General features: G+C 42.1%; 1 protein-coding gene across 3 annotated transcripts; it reads left to right on the top strand.

Annotated features, from left to right (window-relative positions):
* The first annotated feature begins 352 nt into the window (after window positions 1–352).
* Window positions 353–8,929, top strand: CDK1 (cyclin dependent kinase 1). 3 transcript variants are annotated; one of them, XM_027694100.1, is made up of 8 exons: window positions 353–415; window positions 1,176–1,226; window positions 2,672–2,828; window positions 3,919–4,042; window positions 4,434–4,604; window positions 5,150–5,313; window positions 5,441–5,582; window positions 8,580–8,929. In XM_027694100.1, exons 2-8 carry the CDS (start codon window positions 1,190–1,192, stop codon window positions 8,691–8,693), a joined length of 909 nt encoding a protein of 302 aa, XP_027549901.1. In that variant the 5' UTR covers window positions 353–415; window positions 1,176–1,189; the 3' UTR covers window positions 8,694–8,929. The 3 variants fall into 3 exon arrangements, with proteins under 3 accessions (XP_027549901.1, XP_027549903.1, XP_027549902.1); XM_027694101.1 differs by lacking the exon at window positions 353–415 and adding an exon at window positions 422–561; XM_027694102.1 differs by lacking the exon at window positions 4,434–4,604.
* Window positions 8,930–10,379: the final 1,450 nt, after the last annotated feature.

Here is a 10,379-nt window from a genome sequence, read left to right as displayed (position 1 = left end):
CCTCCCAGCCTGCCCCATGCTTGTAATTGTGTGACCGTGACCAGTCCGACCCTTCGCGCTGTCCCAGCTCCCCCGTGTCCCCGTCCGGGTGGCAACGGGGCTTCGGCCTACACCGGACCGCCCGCCCGCGCCGCCAGCCGTGCCTCGCGAACCAAGAGGACGCCCGACGCATCCTCAGTTTGCCGCGCCCGGCCGCGCCCGATTTTTTTTCTTCTCCCCCCTGCAGCGGCCGAAAGCCGCCCTTGCTGCCTCGCTTTGGCGCGGGGCACGCCCATTGGTCGGTTTGAACGGCGGCGGCGCGGCGCCATTGGCGGAGCGCGGCGGGCGGACGGTTCGAATGCGGCGCGGCCCCGCCCCCCGCCTGCTCGCGCCCGTCCCTGTGCGGCGGCTCGTGCAGCGCGCGGCGGCTCCGCAGGTGAGGGGAGAGGAAAGGACGGGACGGGGCTGCGCGCTCCCGACCCGGCCGGGGCAACCCCGGGCTCACACCGCGGACACCCGCGTCTTCCCGGCCCGGGGCAGGCGGGCAGGCAGCGGCGGAGCGCCCCGGGGCTGCCGGGCCCGGTGAGACCGGGGCGGGGGTTGGGTCGGACCGGGGGGGGGACCCTGAGCGGCGAGCGGGTGCTGCCCGGCCCAGCTGGAGCTTGGCGGCCTCCCGCAGCCGTAGGTGACTCGGTCGGTACCTCGTAACCCCTCCGGCCTCGGTGCCGAAGCCCCGCCGTGCCCGGCGGAGCGGGTCCGGAGCAGCGCGGGAGGTGTGAAGGGCTGGCCCCGGCTGTGCTCTGCACTTACCCCCTGGCACACGGGACCGCTGTTCCCTGGAGTGCCTGACACAGAACCCCGCGATTTTTACATAGCAGGGTTCCTGCGAGTGAGTAACCACGTAAAACTGGTGGGCAGCCTGTGTTTTTTTCAGTTCCATGCAGGAGTTTTCTTCACACACACACAAAAATATCTTTCTCCTTGGAGTCCGTGCCCGCTCGCACTTCGGGATGTAGGTTTTCTAGTTTGAACTCAAAACCCTGGTGTTTGTTGAGGAGAACAGTGTTTCACATTACACTTTAATTAGTAAGAACTAACGAGCTTCTAAGGACCTGGCACAGTTCCAGCGACTTGGCTGTGGTCAGGACAGCAACTGTTCACCCTCATTTGCTGTTTCCTTTTCCTGTTCATTTCAGGGATATCCACAGCAATGGACGATTACACAAAAATAGAGAAGATTGGGGAAGGTAAGTATGGAGAACAATGAGACTTATAATGCTCCACAATTTGAGCTATCTGGTGTCACAGAAGCTCTGTGCACTCTGGCTATTAAAGGAACCACTGAGATTCAATTATCTGGCTAAATAAGGCTGTGGCTTTCTGTGGTAATTATTTCTATATGTGAAAGCTTTCAGCCAGCCCTTCTTTTGAAAACAACTGACCAGTGCAGGAAAGTGTCTGCCTTCATACTGATGGCTGATGGTGTAATTAATATTCTTTCGGGGGAGGGGGGGAGGAATATGTTCTGAGTCCTGAAACCAGCTTTACAATTCAGGAAGCTCCCCTGTTCCTGCATGTATGAACTTACCAGTTGTTCCCGAAGCTATGCTACATGGCATACTTTTGCTTAGAGCTGCTGGTAGGGAGTAGGTTTTGTGGATTATCCTGCTTTGATTATATCCAGGCACTGCGGTTGTCAAGGGAAAGTGCAGAGTGTAAACCTCTGTGGAGAAGTGAATTTTAACAGTTAATTTACTGTGAGGCACTAAGAAAATGGCTTCAATGCAGGTATTAGTCACAGCCCTCTTTTACTGGAAATCCAACCTATGTTAACTGTAAAGTCAGTGTGTTTTATAATGCTTTAATCTTATGTAGACTTGAGAATTTGAAGTATGTTGCTCTGAGAATGTGTTCTGAGGTAATTGCAATATGTGTGTGCTTGGATCTTGCCACAAAGCTTTTGTAACCAAAACCTTGTGCATGAATCTTTGAAAGAAACTAGTCAGAGCTTCATGTGAGGGATTAATGCTTCAAGAAGGGTAAAAAGAGGAGGTTTACACTGTCTTGGTTTGAGGGTTCTACTTCTGTGAACACTGATAATTAAAATAAATTGATTTGAGATTTAATGGTGGTTCCAGCGTTAGCTTCTGCTGAGACCCACAGCACTACCTCCTCTCCTACACTGAGGATTGAACCAGAGGTATTTCTATAGATCAGACCCATGGATGGTTTGATCTCAGATTGCAGAAGGAGCAGTACTTTGATTTGCAGCTAAACCTTCAGTATTTTAATATGATCTATCATTGGCAAAATCATAACCCCTTGGGGATGAGGCAGTATTGTGATCTTTCCTGGAAGTTAATCAACACAAAACTCAAATAGTATTTGATTTTACAACTGCATCTTCCAAATATTCACCTTTCACACTCAGGCTACTAAGTACCCTGACAGTTAATGGGTGGCATGCTTTAACAAACAGAACTATTGCTTGGTAAACTGCCAGAGCTAAATAGTAGGTCATAATCAAATCAGGGCTAAGAGTTGAACTTGATGATCCCTGTGGGTCCCTTCCAACTCAGCATATTCTGTGATTTGCAAGGACTTTGCCTATGTTAGTAGTTCATATTTGCAATGACTTATCTGTACCTGAAGCTGGTACTTCCTATATGTGTTTCACTGTCTTTTTGTTCAGGTACCTATGGTGTTGTGTATAAAGGTCGTCACAAAACCACAGGCCAGGTGGTTGCAATGAAGAAAATACGTCTAGAAAGTGAGGAGGAAGGTGTTCCAAGTACTGCTATCCGAGAAATTTCTTTATTAAAAGAGCTGAGTCATCCCAATATAGTCTGGTATGCATATACTGGTATTTAGCTAAACTTGGAAGGGCACTAGGTCCCTTCAGATAATAAATTATTTTCCCACTGTTTAGTGAGGTGAGAACTACTTTGCTTAATACAGTGTCTGTTTTGCAGCAAATTGTTAAATTCCCAAATCCCATTATTACACCAGTTTTCTAATTAAGCCTTCCTCATGCTGCCCCTCACCATTCAAGGAATCTAACAAATTTTTGCTGATTTAGAAATTTGTGTAAATTATCTTCAGGGAGGTTTTTGTGAGAATGGAGGCAGCATCCTTCATGAAAACTGGCTGAAACTGTTACTTTAGGCAGTCTCAAGATTTAATTTGCTGCCTTGGAATAGAGCATTTGACTTGAGTGTTCTTAAGTGAGCCCCTGTTATCAATCTGCTCCCTGCTGTTCTGTAGCAGGAATTTACGTGTTGCGTATGGTGCTGTCATAGCTGGCACATCTGAGCTTCGAGTGAAACTTCCATCATTGACTACTTGACATGTAGAATTGATTGCAGCTATTGTCTTCCCCACAAAATATTTGCTTGCTCTTTGATGTAGCAAAATACTTGATCTTTACTGTGCATTAAAACTGGGCAAGTTGCAGCTGGGTAGTGTGTCAATGTATGTATGCTTGGGTTTAGGAAACCTTAAACTCTAATAAGGATGAAGGAGATACTTAAAAATGTGTGCAATTCCTGCTGTGTCTACTAGGTTCCTACTGTAATGTTCCCTTAAACCCTCCTAGTAATCAGGCTCTGCTGTAATAAGCCAGCTTCCAAGAGAAGTCAGGCACCAACACCCACAGGTGTTTGTTTTTAAAGGCAACAGTATTTTTTTCACAGGCTTCCTGTGTCTGATATGAGGGAACATAAGTGTAAGAGGAAGCATATAGGTTTTTATCTCAGTGACACTCTTTCAGATACACTTGATTTTCTAGATGACAGTATAACTCACTAAGTCTGCTGATGTTTGAAAACTTTTAAGACTTCCATAATAAAAACCTGGAAATGTCTGTATCCCTGTTGAGAGGGGAAATGTAACTGAGTCCATGCATTTTGCAGTGGAGTTAATTGTATACTCAATTTTTAGTCTTCAGGATGTTCTTATGCAGGATTCAAGACTGTACCTTGTCTTTGAATTCCTTTCCATGGATCTGAAGAAGTATTTGGATAGTATTCCATCTGGCCAATATTTGGAGCGTTCACGTGTTAAGGTAATGAGGACAATTTCTTAATATAGGAGGGAAATTAATCTAAGGATAACCTAGTAAGCTATAAGCAGCTCTTATTTGCAGTATAATTAACTCCTTGAGGAGAAATGAAAGGTTAAATAAGCAGCTGTGGATAATAAGATGAAATGTGAGTTTTGCTCTCAAATACCACTTCAAATTCTTTTAATTACTGAGATTAAACTGCCTTAAACTAATCTTAAAAATTAAATTGTGTGGCTTTTTGGTTGATATTAACTCTATCTGCAATGCTTTGGATCTCCATTTCCTAATACTGCGGGGTGAGCTAATGTAAGGGAACACCGTTGTGTTCAGACACTGATGTGTACTAAAGGTAACTTCTTTGGTTTTTGTACTCCCACTTCATCCTTTCTAGAGTTACCTGTACCAAATCTTGCAAGGTATTGTCTTTTGCCACTCAAGGAGAGTTCTACACAGAGACCTGAAACCCCAGAATCTCTTAATAGATGACAAGGGGGTGATTAAACTGGCGGACTTTGGATTGGCTCGAGCCTTTGGAATTCCAGTGCGGGTCTACACTCATGAAGTGAGTTGGAACATACTTTTGGTGGTTTGCACAATGCTTACTAGATTCCTGCTAAAAAGAATCATGCATGTTTTGAAGTTGTAAACTAACAAAACAATCAAAAAGTTGTGTTTTGGTTTTCCAAAACAGTTTTCCACCTCTTTGACTGTGGTTTTACTCTGAAGTTCCAAAGCATCTTATGAATCCCATTATTACCTTGATAGTGAATTAGATGGGCTGGATCTTGTTGCTCACTGTCTCATAAGGGCATTTTTGCTTCACAAAGCACTCAAGTTTGAGGGTTTTACCAGGTGGGTGCTAAAGGCTTTCTGCCCTTTGGGAAGTAGTGTAGGCAACTGCTTGGATTGCAGCAGAAACTACTGCAATGGAACTTGTTTGTCTAAAAATTCAGTTTTAAACTAGTATTTTCACTAAAACTTCTAGCACCAGCTATTATTTTAATCAAAGAACCTGAGAATGCTGCTTAATAACAGATGAACTGCTGTGCTTGCTGTCAAGGAGAGGACCTGTTTTTACAAACCTAAACAACTTCCCTTGTTCAACAGGTAGTGACACTGTGGTACCGGTCTCCAGAGGTGCTGCTGGGATCTGTTCGTTACTCTACTCCTGTAGATATATGGAGCATAGGTACCATATTTGCTGAGCTGGCAACTAAAAAACCACTTTTCCATGGGGATTCAGAGATTGACCAGATCTTCAGAATCTTCAGGTATGTTAGGCTGAACCTTCCCTGCTACCTGTGTGGCACCACACAACAGTTGTGTGCTCATTAAAAGCACAGTCATGCATACAGATTTCAGACTAAACTGCTTAATGTTCTGCTTATGCCTACACAGAGCTTTAGGGACCCCCAACAATGAGGTATGGCCTGATGTGGAATCTCTGCAAGACTATAAGAACACATTCCCAAAATGGAAACCTGTCAGCCTTGAAACACATGTCAAAAACTTGGATAAAGATGGACTTGATCTGCTGGCTGTAAGTATTCTTTGTTAAACTGCTGAACCGAAAGGGGCTGTTTCACATATTCCAGAATACAGAAAGCTACACTAATCAGCTGTGGCCAGAAGGGAGATATGGAGATCTTCAAATTATCAGCAGTGGGGTGAGCTTTCATTCTTGTAGAACTGACACCTTGTGTGACATTCACTCCTTTCATAAATAATACCAGACTACTTTTCACGTTAACAAGTTATGCCTCAGCTTTTTTATATCAATAAGCCAGGTACAACTTGACAGTGAGGATGAGCTTTTACAACCAGGTCTGAAGTGAAGGCTCCTGCCCATAAACTGTCACCTTGCTGCTGCCAGCACAAACTGTGATGTGGCTGTATGTCTGCTGATCCAGTTGGAAATGTTTTTTATGGTAGCACGTGGATTAATCTTGGTGGGCTCATCTTGATTAAACTTTTATGATGGTCTTAACTGAATAAACAGTGATGAAAACAGCTGAATGTATTGATTAGCTGTGAGACCAGAGACTTAGTTTGTCCGTCTGTAGTGTCTGTTTCAATTGCCTTTAAATTTTGAGTTAAAGATTTTTGGCTGTGGTGTATTAACTTTTAATTGATATATTTTGTGTCGAGTGTGAGTTTCCTTTGGTTCTGTGGCCATGCAGTTAAACTACCACACCAGGCTTTTAATTGATAAGCTCTTCATGAGGATTTTCCATTTAGTGCTCTTCCAGCCCATGTGCTGCCACTGTGGACTAATTTAGGTCACAAATTAGGTGTGCTCTTGGATATACTGAAGTGTAATAATGTATCTTGGTTGTCCTTTGGCTGTTCTAAAGCTGCATTTACACAGTGCAGTCTTACCTGTGGGGTTGTGGAGTGGGTGCTCTGTAAGATAAGCTGACACTTCAGAACCACCTTGGTACAAGGGCAGCCTTGTACAGCCGTTACCTGTGTATGTGGCTCATGGTTTTAAGCAGTCACAAATTACTTTTTAACTATATTGGTATGGCTGTGGCAAAATACTCTGAATGAAGGAGTGTTGTCCAAGAAGCTCGAATGACCACAGTTTTTCAGTTCTGTTTTTGTTTCTGTTTTTTGGTTTGGGGTTTTTTTGGGGGGTGGGGTGTGAACAGAGCCACAATTTACACTGACAACCTGAACATTTGTTAAAGATGTAGTTGTCTTGAGTAGCTCTGAATGTTGCAGCAGAATTGTCTTACACAGATAAGTGACTTAGGCTGAGGCGTTTCCCCCGTGACCACTGACAGCATCATTATTAAATCAGTTTGAAATAGAATTGTTACTGATTGTATTTACAAACTAAAATCAATTGTTTGATTGGCAAGAGAATCTTGTTGTTACACTTAAACTGACCTGCTAAGCACTCATCTGAGCTTAGGTGTGGCTTCACTATGTAAAACCAGTGTTTTGGGTTGCTGTGAGTAAAGGCAAAAAACCTCAATGCTAGTCTCAAAGCATATAAAATTCTCTAAGATCTTGTACAGTTTTGCCTTAATTCAATAAATGTTGATATTTTAGTTGGCTAATAATGCCTGGTGACAGTGGTATTCCTGATGGGAATCCCTTTGTTTCCTATGGCACTTTTAAGCCTGAAGCAGTAACAGAACATATATAAATAATTAGTATGTAAAATAGCTGTCTTTGAAAATGTCTTAACGCAAAATGTGTAATTCAAGTTGCTCGAGTGAGGCTGTAAATTTAAGACCTTCATAAGCTAAATGATTTCTGTGGCCAGCATTTGAAAGTACTTAATGGCTGTCATCAAAGGCTTTGAACAGACAATAGATTCCAGAAAAAACTACGTTCCAGACTGCTCAGGGAAGAAATGGTCACTTAATCCAGCAGCTGAAGTGCTGTAGTCCCAGTGTCACACCATCCCTTTTACAGAGGAATTTGCCTCTTTGAGTCAATTTTAAGGGACCATTTGATATCAGTATTTACTATAGGACACTGTTCTGGGAACCTGTCACAAGGTAAAACTGGACCTGCAAGGTTAAATCTAGAGGCAGTGTGGTATTTGGCAGAGGTTCAGAGAATATAAATGCAAATTCAGAGGCTTAAATCAACTTGGAAGGGTCCCTGTAGGATGAAGTGTAAAGATAAATGTCAGGACTGGATACTGGGCAGAGTAATACTGGTTAAGTTTTGTTCTGGAAGACAAATTTGTGGGGATGAGGGGGAGGCAGCTGGTAGAATCCTGATTACTTAAATTTTTGAAATGGGTTGTCCTTTATTAAGGAGACAAAGACTTTGCAGAGACTTTGCTAGTTTTGGGTTTGGTAAAAAAGTGCTGAATGCTTCATTCCTTTTTTGACCCCTTGTATGATATAAACGCTAGATGCTTTTTTTTTTTTTTTTTTAACTGCTAGCAAAACAAAGTTTTTGCCTGTCCTGGAAAGTTCTGGGACTGTGAAACCCCTTCTTTCTGCTCTCATCCCCTTTACTGGGGTATTCAGTTGAAGTAACTTATTGCAAAGAAACTCGAGTTTTAACTCTTCTTTTCAGTTCTACCTGCTTGTAATTTACTTTCCTGTTTGAATTTTGAACCTGAGTGATCACTGTCTTTACTTTAAGGTTCTTCACCAAGCTGAATAAAAGCAATTTGACAGCACTTTCTTCAATGTCAGTAATGAAACAAATATAAGATGTTTGGGGCTTTAACAGCCTAAAGCTTATTAATTTCCCTTAGTAAGAAGCTGAGACAAATAATTATTGCCACTTGATGCTGGTTCTGGATTTATTTCAGTGCATGTGGAACCCACATCCAGGGAAGGGCTTGGTCACTGAACAGGAGGGTATGTGTGATTGTTATGCACTGCTACTGCCCTACCACTGACTTGTGGGTGCAAATAACCTCTCCAACTGTGAGAAATCATGGAACAAAGAGGGAAAATGTCTTTATGGTTACTTGATGATTATTATTATGGTAATACCTACCTGTTTGACATGATTTTAGTTCACATGTCATGAAGGATTGTGTTTCTTTTTTTTCTTCTAGAAAATGTTAATTTATGATCCTGCAAAAAGAATTTCTGGCAAAATGGCCTTGAACCATCCATATTTTGATGACTTGGACAAATCCACTCTTCCTGCTAGTCTGATTAAGAAATAACAGACCTTTGGACTAAATCATCCACAATGAAAAAATTGTGATTACTTTCACTCTTAAGTCTGTAATCTTTATGTCTGTCTTTCTGCTCTAAAACTGTGTCTGTTTTCAGTTTGTTTTGTTTTAAGTGTTATCTAAATGTAAATATTAACCTTTCAGTGCTGAGTTCAAATACAATGCAAATATTGCTGCAAATAATGCAGTCATCTTTCTATAAATAAAGCTTTAAACCCAGTGAAGGACTGAATTTATTTCCAGACTATGGTTGCTCTGCAAGAGGACTTGTGTTTTCTTTGAAATGCACTCGTAAGGTTCCACTTGGGTAAGAAAAACTGCTAACACTACATTGTTGTTCTTGATAGGATAGGAAATTCTTGTCAAGTTTGAGTTGTTTCTGTGTGATGTCAGTTCCAATTTGATCTGAACATGGCAACTGATGTGCCAAGGGATGTGTACATTGAGATGTTGAAGAATTGCAGCTTACTACAGTCAAGTAAATGGCCAAAATAATTTTAGGGTTTGAGTTTTTGAAGGCAGCTGCAAGTCTGTATTTAAGAAAAATCCCTTGCTTATCTGGAGGGCCCAAGAATGTATCTAGATGTTGGCATGTTAACTGGTGAATTGGCATGTTTCCAACTCCTGGACCAGTTTTAAGGTATGTTATCTTAAATTTTACATGGACTATCTATACAAATGTATAACTGCCCAACAGGGCCCCTTCCACCTGCTACTAGTAATGCAGTTCTACTTTAATGAGAATCAGAGAATCCCCTGGATTATGCTTGAATTTGGAAACCAGTCTGTCTTCATATAGGAACAGTCAAGTAAATGTTGACTTAACGTGACTGCAAGGAATTGCAATCAAAGACTCGGATACTACAATGGCTATAGACTTTCCCATAATTACAGCAGGAACTTTTTAAAGCTCCCCAGCATTTAACTGAACAGGTGAGAGTATTGTAAAAAGTTCAAATATGGTTGTGCTAATAGTTGATTGTGTGTTACTTAAAAAAGTTACTTAATTGAAGGCAGTGGGAAAGAATGTTGCGATGGCTGACTTTTTTTTTTTTTAATCTGTTAACACCAATGATAGGATGCAATTTTAAGACCAATTATTAGGGATCTAATTGGTCTGCTTTTGAATTGAATGACTTGATATGGGCTTTACAGGCCAAGGGATTGTGTTGCTGGTGCTAATTGGTTACCTCGGTGTGTGGAAAAGGGGAACCTGCCAGTAACTGCTCTACAAACCAGAAGCTAATGGACAGGCAAACTAAATTTTTTGTTTGCAATACTGGTAAAGCCTGATTTTTCTTCTGTAAGTAGCTGGTGTCTGTCTCAATTTCATGTCCTATGGTGAACACTTTAGCCTGTCTAACAAACCAAAGTACTAAAGTTTCTAAAGAAAGCTGCTTTTTAAACAATAATTTGAAGAGTCTGCAATCCTTGTCTACCCAGGCAGTGTTACAACTGGTGGTGTAACATCATTGTAGCTCTGAATGAACTGTTATAGTGCTCCAAGCAAATAGGAAGGGGGAAGGAACCTAAGTGTCCATCTGTGCCTGAGGTCAGATCAGGTGGAAAATACCATACTCAGAGACATGACTCCCTGTAACAGTTCCACTCTAAAACATTATCAAAGTTGTCAATGAGGCAAATCACTCCCTTTAGGGAAAAATACATCATTGA

The sequence above is a fragment of the Neopelma chrysocephalum genome, unplaced genomic scaffold (genome assembly GCF_003984885.1).
Source record: "Neopelma chrysocephalum unplaced genomic scaffold, ASM398488v2 Primary Assembly neopelma1_96, whole genome shotgun sequence".
In the NCBI taxonomy this organism is placed as follows: domain Eukaryota; kingdom Metazoa; phylum Chordata; class Aves; order Passeriformes; family Pipridae; genus Neopelma; species Neopelma chrysocephalum.
The sequence above is the reverse complement of the archived record's forward strand: the minus strand, read 5'-3'. Positions and strand labels throughout refer to the sequence as shown.

Bases quoted from the DNA above. Each gene is read 5' to 3' on its own strand.
- CDK1 (XM_027694100.1), top strand. From the start codon at position 1,190: ATGGACGATTACACAAAAATAGAGAAGATTGGGGAAG. The intron at 1,227-2,671 runs GTAAGTATGGAG...CTTTTTGTTCAG, and splicing joins AATAGAGAAGATTGGGGAAG to GTACCTATGGTGTTGTGTAT. The intron at 4,605-5,149 runs GTGAGTTGGAAC...CTTGTTCAACAG, and splicing joins TGCGGGTCTACACTCATGAA to GTAGTGACACTGTGGTACCG.